The sequence below is a fragment of the Symphalangus syndactylus genome, chromosome 12, assembly GCF_028878055.3.
Source record: "Symphalangus syndactylus isolate Jambi chromosome 12, NHGRI_mSymSyn1-v2.1_pri, whole genome shotgun sequence".
Classification (NCBI taxonomy): Eukaryota; Metazoa; Chordata; class Mammalia; order Primates; family Hylobatidae; genus Symphalangus; species Symphalangus syndactylus.
The window spans coordinates 88,479,215-88,498,354 of NC_072441.2; the positions used below are offsets into that span (position 1 = coordinate 88,479,215).

At 45.0% G+C, this 19,140-nt stretch overlaps 2 protein-coding genes across 5 annotated transcripts in view; both read right to left on the bottom strand.

The window, feature by feature from the left end:
- Nucleotides 1-2,334: 2,334 nt before the first annotated feature.
- PEX19 (peroxisomal biogenesis factor 19) lies at nt 2,335-10,640 on the bottom strand. 3 transcript variants are annotated; one of them, XM_063626999.1, is made up of 8 exons: nt 10,511-10,640; nt 8,984-9,093; nt 8,398-8,563; nt 7,871-7,956; nt 7,492-7,653; nt 5,543-5,719; nt 5,278-5,322; nt 2,335-5,111 (listed from the first exon to the last, which is right to left on the bottom strand). In XM_063626999.1, exons 1-8 carry the CDS (start codon nt 10,578-10,580, stop codon nt 5,028-5,030), a joined length of 900 nt encoding a protein of 299 aa, XP_063483069.1. In that variant the 5' UTR covers nt 10,581-10,640; the 3' UTR covers nt 2,335-5,027. The 3 variants fall into 3 exon arrangements, with proteins under 3 accessions (XP_063483069.1, XP_063483070.1, XP_063483071.1); XM_063627000.1 differs by having other exon boundaries at nt 2,335-2,847; nt 10,511-10,618; XM_063627001.1 differs by lacking the exon at nt 8,984-9,093 and having other exon boundaries at nt 10,511-10,608.
- Nucleotides 10,641-15,088: 4,448 nt separating this feature from the next.
- COPA (COPI coat complex subunit alpha) overlaps nt 15,089-19,140 on the bottom strand; it is a 54,476-nt gene continuing 50,424 nt past the window's right edge. For both annotated transcript variants that reach the window (XM_063626959.1, XM_063626958.1), the window contains exons 27-33: nt 18,992-19,060; nt 18,310-18,446; nt 17,838-18,024; nt 17,645-17,755; nt 17,161-17,322; nt 16,316-16,510; nt 15,089-16,040 (exon numbers count right to left, since the gene is read on the bottom strand). In XM_063626959.1, coding sequence (XP_063483029.1) covers nt 15,981-16,040; nt 16,316-16,510; nt 17,161-17,322; nt 17,645-17,755; nt 17,838-18,024; nt 18,310-18,446; nt 18,992-19,060 — 921 coding nt within the window. In that variant the 3' untranslated portion in view covers nt 15,089-15,980. The remainder of the gene's footprint in view (nt 16,041-16,315; nt 16,511-17,160; nt 17,323-17,644; nt 17,756-17,837; nt 18,025-18,309; nt 18,447-18,991; nt 19,061-19,140) is intronic.

The following is a 19,140-nucleotide window of genomic DNA, read 5'->3' on the forward strand; positions in this document are numbered from 1 at the left end:
AACCTCTAGGGAGGACAGAGGGGCTGAATTTTAAATTAATCACCAATGGCCAATGGTTCAGCCAATCATGCCTATATATAAAGCCTCCATAAAAACCCAAAAAGACAAGATCTAGACAGCTTCCAAGATGTAAAACACATGAGGGTTTCTAGAATGAGGGGTCCCCAACACCTGGGCCACGAACCAGTACCAGTCCATGGCTTGTTAGGAACTGGGCCTCACAGCAGGAGGTGAGTGGCAGGTGGGCCAGCAATACCGCCTAAGATCCACCTCCTGTCAGATCAGCAGTGGCACTAGATTCTCAGCGGAGTGCAAACCCTATTGTGAACTGCACATGCGAGGGATCTAGGTTGTGTGCTCCTTATGAGAATCTAGCTAATGCCTGATGATCTGAGGTAGAACAGTTTCATCCCCAAACCATCTCCCCACCCCCATCTGTGGAAAACTTGTCTTCTATGAAAGTGGTCCCTGGTGCCAAGAATGTTGGGGACCACTGTCCTAAATGGTGGCATGCCCAGAAAAGGAATGGCAGCTCTGCAACCTTGCCTTATACATCTTTTCATCTTTTTTTTTTTTTTTGAGAGATGGAGTCTTGCTCTGTCTGTTGCCCAGGCTGGTGTGCAGTGGCACAGTCTCAGCTCACTGCAACCTCTGCCTCCCCGGTTCAAGCAATTCTCCTTCCTCACCTTCCCAAGTAGCTGGGACTACAGGCATGCACCACCACACCCAGCTAATTTTTGTATTTTTTTAGTAGAGACGGGGTTTCACTATATGTTCACCAGGCTGGTCTCGAACTCCTGACCTTAGGTGATCCACCCACCTCGGCCTCCCAAAGTGTTGGGATTACAAGCGTGAGCCACTGGGTCCAGCCATGTTTTCATCTATATTCATTGTAATATCCTTTAAATAAACTGAAATATGTAAGTAAGTGTTTCCCCAAGTTTTGTGGGCCACTCTAACAAATTAATCAAACCCAAGGAGGGGGCTGTAGACACCCTGATTTATAGCACAGGCAAAATAACCCAGGAATTGCAATTGACATCAGAAGTTGGGGGAGACAGTCTCGGTGATTGATTGGTCAACCTGTGGGATCTGACACTGTCTCCAGGTAGACAGTGTCAGAATTAAAGTAAATTAGAGGATATCCAGCTGCTATCCACTGCAGAATTACTTGCTTGTTAAGGGGAGGGAATTCCACACATGTGATTACAGAAGACTTCTGTGTTGCTCATTGTGGTGTGAGAACAGAGGATGAACAGTGCTTTCCCACTCAATGATTAACTGATAAATGGCTCTTTCCATTGATAGTTTATGACTCTAAGAACTATCTCAGACTTAAAAACTGGACAAGAAATTGGGACTTTTTGGCCTGGCGCGGTGGCTCACGCCTGTAATCCCAGCACTTCGGAAGGCCGAGGCGGGTGGATCATGAGGTCAGGAGATCGAGACCATCCTGGCTAACACAGTGAAACCCCGTCTCTACTAAAAATACAAAAAATTCTCTGGGCGTGGTGGCGGGCGCCTGTAGTCCCAGCTGCTCCGGAGGCTGAGGCAGGAGAATGGCATGAGCCCGGGAGGCGGAGCTTGCAGCGAGCGGAGATCGAAACACTGCACTCCAGCCTGGGTGACAGAGCGAGACTCCGTCTCAAAAAAAAAAAAAGAAATTGGGACTTTTCTTTGAAGTTTCTGACTTCAGCCTTCTGTTCAACCATTCTTGATCTCCCTTATATATAAAATACTCTTCTTGGTTGCCGATCTATCCCGCTCCTAGGACCACTCACATTCCGTTAGTCATCTCCACTTTGACCTTGCTACCCTTAAGGAAATTTACTCACCTTGCTTCTGAGAGTTAAGTGTTGCCACCTGGCCTCTGCTATGTCAGGATCCTATCATTCCCCCACTGCTACTAGGAAACCAGTTTCTTTGACATCTTGTATCAGCTTCAATCTACAGAGACAGCCACTTCTAAATTTCTCAGAGATGTTGGTAACCCTTCATCAGTGCCTTTCCCATTGTCTTTATTAAAAAATAATTCCCAGGTCTTTCTGGGGTATATAGTCAGCTGGTGGGTTTACCAGTGTTATATAACATTCATTCTTGCATACCCATTTCCTCTAAGTCTTTTGGTCCTTTTTTGTATGGTCTGCCATCTCCACTTCATTCAATATGGGCCAATGTTTTCTCCTAGCTCCCCAAAGCCATCTTAACATCACATTATAACTGCCTCATGGGGCTTTGACAAGACCTTCCAGAGTCACAGGAAAATGTCCCAATTATCACAAAGTCTGTATGAATTCAATTCTTAATTCATGAAGCCACCCATACACTCACAAATTTATCTAACAAATTTAATTTTGGAACAAAGGAGCAACTCCTTTAAAGTTTGAGAGTCGCATAAATATTTCATATACAGCGTAAACCTACGCTTTGTAATTATTTTTGAGCAGCAGAAAAGGAAGGCTAGAGAAATGCTAGAGATGTCCTTACTAGTGACACATTCTTGCTGAAGAACAAGTTCTCTGGAAGTGAAACTCAAATAGGAGAGAACAAGAGGTACAGATAGGTATCAGTTCGGCTAGGGTCTTCAGAGAGACTGAGGGCCCCAAAACAGTGCTACTCAAAGGTGATTTGCAGACTTGTGCTGGTTGGTGAACACTTTTTTTTTTTTTTTTTTTACCAGTCTGTGACATGGTGAATTAGAAATTGAGTGTTTAAAAACTTTTTAGCATTTTAATGTTGCTGCGATATCCAAGTACATGATCAATGGACTTAACCTACAGAACAGTCTGGCCAGTTTGGGTGCTGTCAAACTTGCCGGGTCGGCAGCACACAGTGTGAACTCCATACCTGTCATGGGCAATAGGAATGCATATTGATAAGTGAAGGACTGGAAAACAAAAAACCTGGTCCTTTACCATACATAGTTTGAGAAAGACTGCCCTAGAGTACCATACCTCCACCATAAGTCCTGGAGTAATTCCAAAAGTTTTTGGAACAAAGTGTGACCTGAGGTCAACTTGCTCACATTCAATCAAAATCAAAATAAAAATGAGTACCTTGGGAACAAAGATAAAGTGGACTAGGGCATCTATTTAGATTCCTGGAGTAAGCCCTGGCTAGGCTAGCAGAAGTGAGAATCTGTAAAAGAAAACTGGCAGGACAGAAGGCACAAGGTTCATAGAGAAGGGCTCTTTTGTTCTTCCCTCTTCCTCTCCATCCTTCTCCAGTTTTTGGCTGGAGCTTTAAGGAAAAAATAGTGACACTCAAGCCCCATGACTATATCGCAAGTATAGCTGTACTTTCTCCATCTCTGGCAGAACAGAGACGTTTTACATTCAGATCTGGGCTCTTCCATGCTCTGGTAAGGTATAGGAGTTGGAATTTCCCAAATAGCCTGAGACCTTAAGAACATTTCCTTCCTCACCAATACCATAAAACATGTAAGGTCTTCAAGGGGTGAAAAGTTTTAACCCTGGGGCAAGTGACATGTCAGAAGCTCAAAGTGACTCATAATGAATGTGAATTTGCTCTGGAGAGACTTATCTTCTGAGTGAACCAGGACAGCCAGCTGGGCTGACCAGAATATCTACCAACATATGTCAGCCAAGGTCCACAGACCCACTGGGAGCCACAGAAAAAAAGCCACGTCAGCTCAAAGAAAAATAATTTAGAAAACATAACAATATATTACTAACATTAATAACAATAATGTAAAAGGTTAAAATATAATACCACTTGAAGGGGTTTCTACATTGAAATACTCAAGGGAACATGAGGAAAGATGGCCATCCAGTCTCCTTTGCCAACTGAGGTGCAGACTGAGTTGTGGAAGGTGGGTGTTGATGGAACCCAGCATTACAATATTGTGTAGAACTAGTCTCCTAATATACCTCACTCTGCAACTTACGGAAGCTGAGGAAGATCAGAAAAAGACCTGAATGAAAAATAGGCCACACTCCCCACTCAGAATATTTATTATATTCTGCCCCATGGGGCCTTGCAGGAAAAGGGACCCAAGCTATACCCCTACTCCTTTTCCAAGCTACTTTCCTGAACCAAGGGACAGGATTCTAAGAGAATCATGTATCTCAAATAAGCCAGAATGTATCTGGGGAAGAACAGCCATTAATTTCCTAGACCTGACACTGGGTTCATTTGTATCTGCCAGGAAGACGGGGAGTCAGGGAGAATGGTAGATGGACTAGATGAGGGGAAATAGGATGGGCCCTTCTTTATCACAGCTTGAGCTCAAAAAGGTTGAGATAAACAGGTGTTTAAAAAAGAGAGGAGGTAAGAGGGAGGACAGGCAGGGGATACAGGAAGATCAGGGGCTGGGTTCACCCATATCACACAGCATTGTAGGAAGAAGCAGGGTAACAATTTGAGTTCTCAGGCTGGAACAGGGAGGTGAGGGCTCAGCACCTAGAGAGAGGAGAATCCTGAGGCCTCTCTTTCAACTCTATTGTGATTAGATGCAAAAGCCCTTTCCCTTTAGAGAATTCAGAATGGTCTGTCTAAAGGCAAGAGAGCATAATGACAGACCTGTAGCCCCAGCCCAGGCTGTTTCTCCCCATTCTCAAAGGCTCTGCCAGGAGAACTATAGAAATACAGAGTCCCAGGACTCTGCCCCTCCTCCCCAGATCCAAGAGAGGGAGTAGAGACAAGGCACAAAGACCCTGGGCATAAAGGTGAACATCAGTGTGGCCACATATAACATTATTTTGAGAAAGGAAAGAAAGTGCATGCCCCAAAAGGGATGCCTTCCTTCACCTGGCAGGTAGCTGGAACTTTGATAGTGGCAGAAACCACAATGGAGTAGGGTTCACAGAAATGGCCTATGAAACAGACCCTATTCCTAGAGAGACAGAGGAAAAACCTCAGCTGGTATGGCACAATCTTGAATGGGATGACAGAGGGCAGCGGGCAGACTTCTCCCGCAGGTGACACTCCTGCCTCAGGTCCCAATGGTTCTGCTGACTCCAGATGTTCCCCATAGCTGGGACTCAGAGAGGAAAACGTGTTGTGTTTCACATGATCAGACACTGTTCGCCACTGGCACCTGGTGGGCCCGAAAGATTGAGGGCATCCAGGTCAAAGTTGAGGCCAGGAGGCTGGGGAAGAGATGAAGGGACTCAGATAATTGCTCATTTTTTAGGACAGACGTGAAGATCCATCCCCAGTAGCCACAATTATCAACTTAGGTGGAATCCTGAGAGGTTAAAGAATTCTGGAAACTGGGGGCTCAGATTAAAATCTGGAAAACGAAGACATACTCACCATCTCTCCAGCCAGCTCTTTTGGAGGATGGCCCAAATCCTGTAGCTAGAAAATAAGGAAAATGGAACATGAAATAGAGAAAAGCCCAGAAAACAACAGAGGATCCAGAAGAGGAATCTAATGAATGATCTATTTCTTCTGAGAGAGATCACAAGAGAGGATCCCTCCTCCACCTAGGTCTAGCAGTATTGCATCCTTCCCAGATACCTCTTCCACTGAACACCTAAGTGGACAGCACCAGTGGGCAGAAGGCAAGAGGCCTTACCTGCTGCATAAGATCCAGCACCATCTCAAAACGAGCCTTTTGAGTGGTCTCACTGTCTGTGGGGGTCTCTGCCTCAAACTGCTCACATATTTTGCACATGACGCTGTGCTGCTCCTGATATTTTTCAAACTGCTCTGGAGGTAGAGATTCCTGATGACTCTGCAACCATTCTGGATACTAAGAAAAGAGAGAATGGGTAGAAAAGGATTAACTGACAATGAATATGGATGGGTAATCAGAACAATGTGATTAAAATGTGAAAGGGACGTAGAAAAACAAAAAGCTAAATAAGTAAGTTCATCATGAAAAGTGGCACTGACTCCAACCAGATCACCTGGCCATGTTAGCATTTATGGTCACCAGAGATTGGTAAGCTTCTGTGAAGGGCCAGACAGTGAATATTTTAGGCTTCAAGGGCCACATATGGTCTCTGTTGTTTTTTTTTTTTTCTTTTTTTTTCAAGACAGAGTTTTACTCTGTCACCCAGGCTGGAGTGTGATGGTGTGATCACCACCCACTGCAGCCTCGACCTCCCCAGGCTCAAGCAATCCTCCCACCTGAGCCTCCCCAAGTAGCTGGGTCTACAGGTGTGCACCACTGTGACTGCTAATTTTTTTGTATTTTGTAGAGACAAGGTTTCATCATGTTGCTCAAGCTGGTCTTAAACTCCTGGGCTCAAGCAATCTGTCCACCTTGGCCTCCCAAAGTGCTGGGACTACAGGAGTGAGCCACTACGCTCGGCTATTGCATATTTTCTTTGTAGTTTTTTTCAAATGACCTTAAACATGTAAAAACCATTATTTGCTAGAGAGATGGATTTGGCCCACCCAGGTCTTGGCCAGCTGACTCGTTCATGGTCTGTACTATTCATTACACACTTACCCACATTTCCCCGTGTCACTGAAAAGCTTCTATTCCTATATTTTATCTCTCCAGTAAAACTATACACTCTTTAGCCAGGTGTGGTGGCTCACACTTGTAATCCCAGCACTTTGGGAGGCTAAGGTGGGAGGATCACTTGAGCTCAGGAGTTTGAGACCAGCCTGAGCAATATAGTGAGAGCTCATCTCTACAAAAAATTTTTAAAACATTGGCCAAGCATGGTGGCACACACCTGTAGTCCCAGCCACTCAGGAGGCTGAGATGGGAGAATCACTTGAGCCTGGGATGGGGAGGCTGTGGTGAGCCAAGATCGTGCCACTGTGCTCCAAGTGGAGCGAGACCCTGTCTCAAAACAAAATGATACAACCACACATATAAGCTCTTTTATGGCAGGGACCATCATTTAAACTACTCTTACACTGTTCACATCACAAAGCCAGTAAGTAAATCCTCAGTTAATTCTTTTTCTTTTTGAGATGGAGTCTTGCTCTGACGCCCAGGCCGGAGTACAGTGGCACAATCTCAGCTCACTGCAACCTCTGCCTCCCAGGTTCAAGTGATTCTCCTGCCGCCTCCTGAGTAGTTGCAATCACAGGCGTGAGCCACTACGCCAGGCTAATTTTTGTATTTTTACTAGAGACAGGGTTTCACCATGTTGGCCAGGCTGGTCTCGAACTCCTGACCTCAGGTGATCCACCCGCCTCGGCCTCCCAAAGTGCTGGGATTACAGGCATGAGCCACCATGCCCAGCCGAATTCTTGCTGGAGGAATGAAGTCAGAAATGCAAGATTGATCAGACAACAATCCCAGAGTCTTGAACTAGTTTATAGGAAACTAGAACTGAAGGATTTCCTCTTAGACCCCAAACGTTATACCCCTTATACCCCAACATACAGTGTTCAGAGACACAACTCTCCCCATCCCCCAACTCTCCCTGCCTCAAATAAATAAAGGAAAAAAAGCATACTCGAGTTACTCTTTCTGCAGGCTCTGAGTAGACAAAATAGCCCACATCAGTTGATGTGATGCAGAATGAAGAGAAAAAGCAGAAATGGAAGTTCACAAACCTTTTCTGTGATCTCCTTCAGTGATGGGTACAGCACATCCTTGGAGAGTAGGTTCTGCATAATACTCTGCATGATGGGGAGGATGTTCCCTTCCCCATCCCCCTCGTCCATGCCTAGCCCCTCCATGGCCTTGGTCAGCTCTTCTTCCGACATGCCGGAGTTCTAGATAGGACAAGTAAGAGGTGAGCAGGTATACTACCTTCTTGGGATGCTCACCACTCTCTCAGGTGACAAAGATAAACTATCTAAACTTGCCTGTAACAAAACAATAAGACGGCAACAGACTTGGGATGATACTCAAAGCATCTGTCTTTTGAGACTCTCCTGGAGAAATGTCTGGGAGTGGACCCCTTGTGGGCCCCTACTACTTTCTCCTCACCTGAAGGTCAGTGGCATTTTTGGCTAATCCACTTAGTGTTTCCTTTAGGCAAGAAGTGAATTCTTGTTGGGAGGTCATATCACTGCCTAGGAGAGATTAAAAAAGCCAACGTCATTTAGGAGTTTGTTTCCTTGCCTAGACTGAACTGGTTACCAGCTTGGATATGAAGCATTTACTAGTGAATCATTATCACTCCCAATCTTGGAAAACCCTATGGTTATCTTCATAGTCTTTTCATAAATCTATTTAATACACGGACTCTGCATCAGTTTATTCTCCATGATGATACCCACAATAACACTGTGACCTTTCAAACGGTCAGTTTTGAATAATGTTTTCTATTACTTTCCAACCTATCTCACCCCTTTTCATTAACAGGGATTCCCATCCTTTCTCTCATTGCCTTTACCCATTCCATGGCTGTGACATCATGATTGCTATCAACTTCACTAAGAATTCTGGTGTTTTCAGGCAACAAAGACTTAAGAGTCTGTTCAGATATTTCCGTGTATCTGGGGTCTCCTCACCCACTCTCCCTGCAGCCTCCGAGAGCTTTTGGAACTGTTCCACCAGGTGGGGCTCTTCCTCAGCCAACTCCTTCATTGCCTTCTCGAACTCCGCAGTGGCTTGGGAAGCCAGTTCACTGTCGAATAGTTCCTGGAAAAACTTCTCTTGGGAAGCGAAGAGGGCATCCTGCGGGGGAAGGGTGACTGAAATGCGTCTCTTACTTAGGACTACACTGCACCTGGCCTCTGATAGAAGCCACAGGCAGTGGCTATGGGAAATGCACCTCCCTCCTACCCACTTCCACTGGACATTCTAACTACTGCTCCTAATGAGGATAGCAAAAAAGGCATCCAGTCATTGAAGGAGGGTATGGGATGGCATACCAATCCAACCATTTAAACCTACTATTTTTTCAAGGAACTCTGAGATTCCCCCACTCAACCTCAAGTCCTTATTTCACAAGGACTGAGGCTGGCAAGAGCACTCACCAATGTGAGGCCAAGGTACCCTACCCCATTCCCCTCTGGCCCATAGGGGCCTGCCCAACCTCTGCTCAGGGCTGCATGCCCATCCCCTCCCCATCCCTTAAGGGGGTGGAATTTATACTTTGGCAGTGTCTCCTGGCGATCTCTTCTGGGGCCCCGAAGCATCAGGGGCCGTGGTGGTAGAAGGGGGTGCTGGGGAGGGTTTGGCTTTATCGAAATCATCAAGAGCACCTTCAGAGACAAGAGACATGGTGTGTGTGTTGGCGACAGATGAGAATGCAAGCAAGGCTGGGTGGTTTCTGGGCAAAGCATTAGGAATATGATTTTCCAAATTGCCAACTTTCCTCAATTTTCCTCCTTGAGTCCCCCACCTCCCCAGATCACCCTCAATAAGCCTCCTACTTCCTTCTGGATTACCTAATTTATTGTGAGCAAAGGCAAAGAAACCCCTTAAGGTGGAACAAGCATCCATCTCAGAGCTGGGAGGAGAGGATTAAAAAGCTCTGCAGAGACATCTCTATCTATAGTGTCTCCCTTGCCACACCCTAATGATTCCCTAGAAATCCCATACAAATACCCAACAGGAGTAGAGAACACAGATGTCCTCATCTCTCTGAACTCACTCTGGAGCTCTAAAAGGAATAACTTGGTGAGAAAGCACAAGACATCCCACCCAGCTTCCTGTTGGTACTGGTACCAGCACAGAGAGGCTGTATACATACCAGACTCCATGGTAAGGCATTAAACTATCTCCTCTTATTCTCCAGTTTAGTGCTCCCCCACAACCTCCTAGAGCTCCCTTTGGCCTGATCTCTGCAGATAACCGTACACTAATTTACACAGTCACTTGGCACTCCTCAGGGTGTCTGTTCATTTTTCTGCCTGCCCACATCTCCGTGATTGAGCAAGAGATTACAAATTCACCTCTGCCCTGAAAAGCCTGTGTCCTCACCACCATTCTGCTTGCCAGGCCTAGGGAGAGAGCACTGGCCCCACTCTGGGCAGGAAGCCAACAGGGGAGTGGACAGTAATGCTAAGAAAACATCCCCCGTCTTTCAGGAGGGTGAACTGCTTTCCCCTGAAATCGCCACATCCTCAGTTTCTCAAAATAAGGGAAAGGAGTCCGCTTGAGCTACTGACAAGATGAAAGAACCGTTAAGGGGCCTAACGAGAGAAAGAGAAAAGGACTAGGAGGAGAAAAGTGTCTTTCGTGTTAAGGAAGACAGGACGAGGCACAGAAGGACCGGCCACGAGCTTGCTCGGAGTTAATGTAAGCAATCAGTGAGTGCGTGGTTCGCTACCCAGCAAGAACCAAATGCTGCTGCTGTTGCTGTTGCTGCTGCTGAAGTCGGACTTTAAGAACTTAGTAACCTAAAGAAAGAGGAGTTTGGAGAGATATCATGAAACGCCGTCCTGCAGAAACATCCACAGTCTGGACCACTGAGGTGGTCAGCTCCCCAGCTCCAGTCGCCGGGGTGGGGCAGGATGACCCAGAGATTTTTGGGGGGCTCGGGGGTCAGACTCTCCGCCCCCATTTAACCTTTGGAGAGCCTCTCCCGCCCCGTCCCTAATATCTCAGGTTCACTTAACCCCCGGAATGGGTCCTCACACCTGCCCTCTTCGGGCCTTTCCCACTATGGGCTCTTACTTTCCAGAAGCTCCTCCAATTCCCTGTCCGCTTCGGCCCCGACACCACAGTCTTCTTCAGCGGCCGCCATCTTGCTACCTCCGACTTGCCGTAGGAGGCGGGACCCCTCGGCGCCGCCACGCCCTCCACCCCTTCGCTCCCGCCCTCTTCTGCCTCGGGTAACCAATGGTATTGTTGGCCAGTGCGGAACCGCCATTTTTAAAGGGCCAGGAAGCTTTGAGTTTTTGTGTTTCGGGTATTTTTTCGTTTTCGCCTGTGAAACATAGAATTAGGGATAAGATAGGGTTATTTTCTGCCTGGTTTTAGAGGCCCGGACTCCTTTCTTTCAACTTCCCAAATTACCTGGCGAAGCTCTTTCATTATCTCTTCCTGAGCTGTGAGTAGGCCAGATTGAGACAAACTGCCTACAAATAACCAGAATCTATACATGTATAATTGAGATGACAATTATCATACTACTTTCTCTCACTTCTTTTTTTTTTTTTTTTTTTTTTTGAGTAGGAGTCTCTCTCTGTCGCCTACGCTGGAATGCAGTGGCGCCATCTCGGCTCACTGCAGCCTTGGCCTCCCGGGTTCAAGCGATTCTCCTGCCTCAGCCTCCCGTGTAGCTGGGATTACAGGCGCGCGCCACCACGTCCGACTAATTTTTGTAGAGACGGGGTTTTACCATGTTGGCCAGGCTGGTTGGCCAGGCTGGTCTCGAACTCTGGACCTCAGGTGATCCGCCCACCTCGGCCTCCCAAAGTGCTGGGATTACAGGCATGAGCCACTGGGTCCGGCTTCACTTCATTGTTTCATTCAAATGTTATCTTTTCTGAAACGCTTTCCTTGGCCATTCCCGTTCCTTTTCTTCCTAACACTGAACAGTATCTGACATACTATCTACCGTACTTGTTTATTCTCCGCTCCCCACCCTGCAGAATTTAAACACCATGAAGCCAAATATTTTCGTCTGTTGTCTTCACTGCTGTAAAGCCCAACTCCCAGGCTAGGGTTTAAAACTTAGTAGGCACTCATTGGCCACTCTTTGCTCTCACAGTCCCTAATCAGGCACATCTGTCTGCCCAATCTAGTGGCATCTCTCATTTCCTATTCTCTATTAGAACTGTTTGATCAAAGGACACAGGGCCGGCCAGGAACTTAGAACTCAATGTTATTAAGAGAGCCTCTGGGACCTTGGACTGAGCAGGGCAATTCGAATGTAGTAGTAATAGACTTACTTTCCCTGACCAATCTCCTTTTCTCCACACAAACCAACCTCCAACTGAGTGAACACGGGGGATGCTCAGATAGAGGTAACTCTAGACGTCCCTTTCCTCCTCTGGAATTGTTCTATTCAGATGTCAGAAAGTAGCAACTGTTTCACATACAAATATGTTTTCGCACTTAGAGAGCACCTATTATTAAGGTCTTGTTCTGGGCACAGCGAGGACAGAGAGAGAAATCAGGACCACCCCCTGCTGTAAGGTAGCTAAGTGTGGGTGAGCCGGAGGTATGATGAGATATACACACAGTAAGTATGATACAAGGTAAGAATTTTAAATGAAAAAAAAAAATCCTGTGTTAAGTCACCTCATCACTTTCATTCTTAGCTTCCTAAACACACATTTGAGTACTGCATCAAGCACCAGATCAAGCACTTACTATGGTCCTTCACAGATAGGGCACAGACTTGTAAAATCTTATCTGTGCAAAACCTGTTTTCTTCCAACCACAAGTAGTGTGTTTTGGGATAAAAAGATTATGAACTGTTAAGTTAGAAAGCCTAAATTCCAGCCCCAATTCTGCCACTAAATCACTTTTGAAGTCCTTTACAATTCTAAACTTCCGTAATCAAATCCTTTCCTGATAAACCTGTTTCCCCAACACCTGCAACATAATTTATTCCAGACTTTCTCATTCAAACTGCTTACATGTGTATCTCCAATATAGCTATAGTTGTAACAAGCACGTTAAAAAAAGAAAACTTGTCTATCAACAGGCATCTCTATTGGCTTTATTTTTTGAGACAGAGTTTCACTGTTGCCCAGGCTGGAGTGCAGTGGCACAATTTTGGCTCACTGCAGCCTCCACCTCCCGGGTTCAAGTGATTCTCCTATCTCAGCCACCTGAGTAGCTGGGTCTACAGGCTCGCGCCACCATGCCCGGCTAATTTTTGTATTTTTAGTAGAGACAGGGTTTCACCATGTTGGCCAGGCTGGTCTTTAACTCCTGACCTCAAGTGATATGCCCACCTTGGCCTCCCAAAGTACTGGGATTATAGATGTGAGCCACTACACCTGATCAACTGGCTTTAAACTAATGTAATATAAGCATGTTAATTAAAAGATAATAGATGATAATTAAAAGAGTAAAAAACAAGCATGATTCTTTCTTTGCATTATTTCTTCAACTTCTTTCTGCTTTTCTATTTTTACTACTAATATTCCTAACATCTCATCTCAGTATTTACTGACCTACTGACTGCTCCTTCTGCCTTTCTAATGTATAGCGAATACTGTTGAATAACAGTATTTTATAGCACTTCCATATCACTCTGTTCCTTAAGGATTTAATGGCTCTCCACAGTTTATCAAACAAATTCTAATTCTTGCCTGGGATTCACAATTATTTCACATCTTGTTTCCCCAATTATGTTAAGATTCGAAAGGCAGGAATTATAAAGTTTTTCCATATCCCTCAGTAATAATGTTTTTGTGTGCAAAATTAATTGTGTAATTTAATTTACAAATTATAAATTAAAAAAATTTGCCAAAATTTACCACCAACTTGTCTATGTTTATAGGGATAATGTTTCTAACTAGGGAAACTGTCGTCAAAGTAGTATGTACTTTTTTTTTTTTTTTGAGACAGAGTCTCGCTCTGTTGCCCAGGCTGTAGTGGCACGATCTTGGCTCACTGCAACCTCCGCCTCCTGGGCTCACGCCATTCTCCTACCTCAGCCTCCTGAGTAGCTGGGACTACAGGTGCCCGCCACCACACCCGGCTAATTTTTTGTATTTTTAGTAGAGACAGGGTTTCACCATGTTAGCCAGGATGGTCTCAATCTCCTGACCTCGTGTTCTGCCCACCTTGGCCTCCCAAAGTGCTGGGATTACAGGCGTGAGCCACCGTGCCCGGCTTTTTTTTTTTTTTTTTGAGACAAAATCTTGCTCTTGTCCCCCAGGCTGGAGTGCAATGGTGTGATCTCAGTTCACTGCAACCTCCGCCTCCCGGGTTCAAGCAATTCTCCTGCCTCAGCCCCCCGAGTAGCTGGGATTACACGTGCCTGCCACCCTACCCAGCTAATTTTTGTATTTTTAGTAGAGACAGGGTTTCACCATGTTGGCCAGGCTGGTCTCGAACTCCTGACCTCAGGTGATCTGCCTGCCTTGGCCTCCCAAAGTGCTGGGATTACAGGCGTGAGCAACCACGCCCGGCTAATACGTACATTTTTTTTTTTTTGAGACGAAGTCTCGCTCTTGTCCCCCAGGCTGGAGTGCAATGGCGTGGTCTCATTAGTAGTATGTACATTTTTGAGAAGGCAGCCTTAGTTTAGGGATGCTGTTTAAAAAAGCAACTCTTAAGATAAAGCTAAAAAATACAACGTATAGTATGAAGAGAAGTAAAAAACAAAGTGAAGCTCCCTAATATATTGATATGAGAAAATACCAAAAATGTTAAATGAAAAAACAAAGGTACAAAATTGTTAAATAGTATGGTTTCATTTGTGTACAAAGGGAGATAGAGAATGGCATAGTCATACCTGCTTGTGTGTGTATATATATATATATAAATATATATATAAAATTTCTGGAAGGATGTAAGAAAGCTGGTAACAGTGGTTACCTGTTTAGGGGAAGGTGATAGGAACTGGGTGGCTGATGAAAGGGTGGAAAGATTTGTCACAGAATAGCTTTTTATATTTACTGATTTTTGAACTATATGCATTTATTATTTATTGAAAACATGAATTTAAAATGCAAAAAAGTACATATTTTAATCAAAGGCACAGTAACGTCACTCTATCCAATTATTCTTAGCATATGACAAGCAAAATATTGTATTGTTAATGTAATCATTGTATCACTGTAATATATATAAAGTACTATTCTTTTATCTGTATATTACATGTAAAATATCTAGAACAGTGACAGTCACATGGCAGGTGCTCAATAAATATTGCTATAATTAGCAAGAGATAGAAGGCTGCAATCAAAAACAATAAGGGAGCTACTTGCTTTCTGTCATTTTCACAGCAGTTTAGGTCCTCATATATATCCATGAAAAATATGTACTTTTTTTCTTTCTTTTTTTTTGAGACGGAGTCTCACTCTGTCGCCCAGGCTGGAGTGCAGTGGCGCGATCTCAGCTCACTGCAACCTCCGCCTCCCGGGTTCAAGCAATCCTCTGCCTCAGCCTCCAGAGTAGCTGGGATTACAGGCACCCGCCACCATGCCCGGCTAGCTTTTTTTTTTTTTTTCCAATAGTGGATGTTTATTTTGTAATTAAAATTACTGGAAGGAAGGTATGTACTTTGGTGGGGTGCCTGCATGAGTGAACAAGAACATGAGAGTGTCCGAGAAATAAATGGCCAAGTCAAGAAGCTCTCGTAGATTTATTTAGTGTGAGAAATATGAGAACAATAGTTGTAAAGAACAAATCAATAACCTGCAGTGTGCATTTTGGAAAACCAAATAACTTCTTCAAATTTCTGAGTACACAGACGGTACCTGCCTGGGAATTTAAATGTCTAAGGAAAATGGGAGATGATTAAGAGTTGGTGTGGCCTAGTCACACCAACATGTATTTATTACATCCTGCTCCTTTCTAGTTGATAGGAAAGAAAGCTGCTGTGGGGAGAGGAGGGATAAATACTGAAGGGATTTACTACACAAATGTCCATCACAGAGTTTTCCTTTTTTTTTTTTTTTTTTTTTTTTTTGGAGACAGAGTCTTGCTCTGTCACCCAGGCTGGAATGAAGTGGTATGATCTCAGCTGACTGCAACCTCCACCTCCTAGGTTCAAGCGATTCTCATGCCTCAGCCTCCCGAGTAGCTGGGACTATAGGCGCATGCTACCGTGCCAGGCTAACTTTTGTATTTTTATTAGAGACGGGGTTTTGCCATGTTTGCCAGGCAGGTCTTGAACTCCTGGCCTCAGATGATCTGCCCACCGCAGCCTCCCAAAGTGCTGGGATTACAGGCATGAGCCACTCCACCCAGCCCAGAGTTTTCATTTGTTCCTTAAAAGAATTAAGCTCGAAAGGCAAGGACAATTATGAGTACAACTATAGTCAAATTGAGAAGACCTCAAAAAAGTCAAGTTTAGACCTTCAGATTTTCCACAGAAGAGAAAGATACTAGGTTTTAGGGTAGAGAGAGCCAAATCCAAAGAGTAGCTGCAGGGGGAAGGTGCTGTTAGAAGGAGGATCTAGACGCATTCTCTGGGGGGAACATATGGTGACTGACCCATGCACCAAAGGGGGCCTTAGCGAAACTGCAGAGGACTGATCCTTAAACCAATCACATCTTTGCCAATCTCTGTCACCTGTGCAAAAACAAACAGAGGAACAAGTTAGAGATTTGTAAAGTTGAGAACCCTAGAAAATGTATTCCCTATACCCCTCAATGGGCACAGTAGACAGGTATTGGAGTGTTCATCACTGACTGGCCAAGAGCAGTGGGGAGATGCTCTACCTTTCTCCAGTGTCACTGCCTCAGAGAGCAGGGGACAAGCACAAGAAGAAAAAAAGGACCACCATGTTTCTTTCTTTTTCCCCTTCGCTCAATATCCTAGATACATTTATTGAGGACAGTACTTACTGTGGTGACCCTGCAGATTTGACCTTTGAACTCAGGGGAATAGCACGCCCCACTGAGTGGACACTTTTCTACTGGCTTTCCACGGTAGATGGGCCGATATGATGCAGCACAGATGTCAAAGGGGTTGTGCATGTCATAATTGAGCTGGTAGGCATCTGTGGGATTCTTCTCACAGGCAGACAGGATTTTTCGGGTCTAGGGGAAGGAAGGAGTATTTAGGAGGACAGAAAGCTGCAGACAACACCTCAAAGGATCCCAACACCATGGTTTGGTAGTTCCGTTGATGTGAGATACAACTGTACTAGGTGAAAAGAGGTCCCAACCTCTGTGCTGGATATATGTGAAGGGTTAACAATCACCATTCCTATTGTATCAAACTTTCCCCTTCTCAATACAAAAGTGGCTCCATAATCTAGACCCACATTCCTCCACCAACTCTAGAGATTATCAGGGTCAGGTCCTAGAAAGGGTTAAAACAGACTTCTGTCACCCAAAAAGAATGCATTTGGAGGACACGAGTAATGAAATGTGTATGTGAAGCTTTGTGGTGGTTGTGATGAGATATCTGGAGCTTAAGGACAGGACTGGGGTTACTTTCAGCTGCAGTGGAGCTATTCTAGGTTGCACGGCACTCTTTGATGAGTGCCATGTCTCAATAAACTATTAATTTTCCGGGAACAAAGGAAACACCAAGTCAGGAAGTAAACAGAGGGTAGCATTCTGTTGGCTCTTTTTGTTGAATGTTGTTATTTATTGCTTTGTTTCAGAGGCAAGGACCTTGGTCTGCTCCTTCCATGTAAGAGCTGATCTAGCTTCCCTATGGTCACTGAAGGAGTTCCATCTACCTGTTGGGCCACCTCAGGCTTGGGCCCGAGTTCTAGCAGGCGCCGAGCAAAGGTGGCAGCTGTCTTGAAGTTCTTGAGCTTGAAGAAGAGATTGAGGGCTGTACGCAGCACCAGGATCATGTGCACAGGCTGCAGGTTTGAGTGGGTGAAATAGGCTGCCATCTGGTGGACAGAAAAAGGAACACATGCCAGGTTGATGCTACACCTGGTAGAAGTCATTTCTAAGCTGCTACACATGCATAAAAAACACAACACAACACAGGATGATGGGCTATAAAGCTGAGAGGTCTTCTACCTCCTAGGTATGGAGGACTGGTGAGATGAGGAAGTAGGGTGAAGAAATGTATCCTCCCCTCATAGAAATGAAGGGCCTAAATTTCTCTTCGTCCCCAGTCAGATCTGGGTTTGAAATTAAAGAATTCAAACCTAGTGAAGGGTGAAGGGAAGGACGTCTCTGTTGTGCTCAGGGTCCTATAGATCTTACCTCACAGATGCGCTTCTGCTGTTCTAGAGTCTCTTTGGGCAGCTTCTTCCTTTCTATCTCCATGGACAAACCCACAATGTACTCACGGCAAATGGTGATGAGCTGCTGGGCCTGTAGAGGGGGCAGAAGGTCAGGATACAGAGACAAGAATGTGGAAGTGTCCAGAACTGGGACAGCGGCTAGACCCTCCTACCTCTGCAATCTCTTGTTTATTGTCCACAACAAGAAGTGGCACACTGAGAAGGATGGAACGGAATTTTTCCACAGCCTCCTCAAATTTGCCAACTGTGGTGAGCTGGTAGCACAGCTGCAACCGTTGGATGAGGTCATTAAGCTTCAGGCCCACAGCTGGTACACCATTCTTCAGCCCTGCATCCTTCCTGGAAAGGGAAAAGTAGGAACAAGACAGGATAGTCAGTAGCCAACTAGGACCCAATTTCCTTTTCTGGCAAACATCCTCATAGCTACCCTCCTGTCTCCTGTCAAAGTAGCTGGGGAAGAGGATGACAGCAGGTGTAAACCAACCCCATAGAGTAACAAGCCAAAGATCTTTTTCTACTGGGAAACCCTAGCACTGAGAGAATTCTGACTATGTCACTGAGGCTACCATCTGAAATATCGACCACAACTTGGAACAGATGAAAGCAAAGAGCAAGGGGCCTTACCAGTTGCGATTAGGATAGCCATACATGGAGGGTAGGCAGGGCAGAGCCTGATAGGTTGTGCGGCCTCGGGCATATGTCTGTAGGAACAGTTGCTTGTAGGGGCCAAACTGGATTACCCCTACTTGGTCATGAAGGAGCTGGAACAGAAGGAAAGAAACAAGGATTTTGGCCCTGCTTCATAAAAAGCTACTTTTTATTACCTTGCCCAAGGAAATTACTGTTCACGTTTCCTCATCAGTAAAATATACTTAATTGTAAGACCTACCTCATTTAATAATACTTATTAAAGTGTTTAGGATAGTGCCTGGCACACAGTGAACATTAAATAAATGTTAGCAGTTATCGCAGTGTTATCATTATTGTTGTTGTTATAACAATACTGGCTTAGTGTTCAAAACAGACCCCTGCTTGGAAAGGGGTACTTATCTCACTGATGTGAGCCAGAAGGCAAGCTATAAATGGGTGGAAGATGACTGAAGGATCTGCCCTAAGAGATTACTAGGCCAAGTGGAAGGCAGATAACAGGAAGGCAAGTATACTTAACAAAGATAAAGAAGTTTTCATGAAAAATATACACCTTTGCCCTTGTGGGTAGGATAATTTCACTTGATTAAAATGAGTCAACCATCTCCCTGGGACCCTGGGCTAGGCACACTCAAGAGGAAAAGCCAAGGTTACTTACCCGCATGGCTGTTTCGAAAGAGCCTGCCAGGATGTGATCAACTGGAAGCTGAGAGTTATTACACCAGATCTAACAAGAAACAAAAAAACCCAAGCCAAGTGAAACTTTGTCCCTTCTCTATTCTCCTCTGTAACTATAGTAGAAAAGTA

Bases quoted from the DNA above. Each gene is read 5' to 3' on its own strand.
- PEX19 (XM_063626999.1), bottom strand. From the start codon at position 10,580: ATGGCGGCCGCTGAAGAAGACTGTGGTGTCGGGGCCGAAGCGGACAGG. The intron at 5,323-5,542 runs GTAAGGCCTCTT...CTTATTTTCTAG, and splicing joins TGCTGGATCTTATGCAGCAG to CTACAGGATTTGGGCCATCC. The intron at 5,112-5,277 runs GTGAGTATGTCT...TCTCTTCCCCAG, and splicing joins AAGAGCTGGCTGGAGAGATG to CCTCCTGGCCTCAACTTTGA.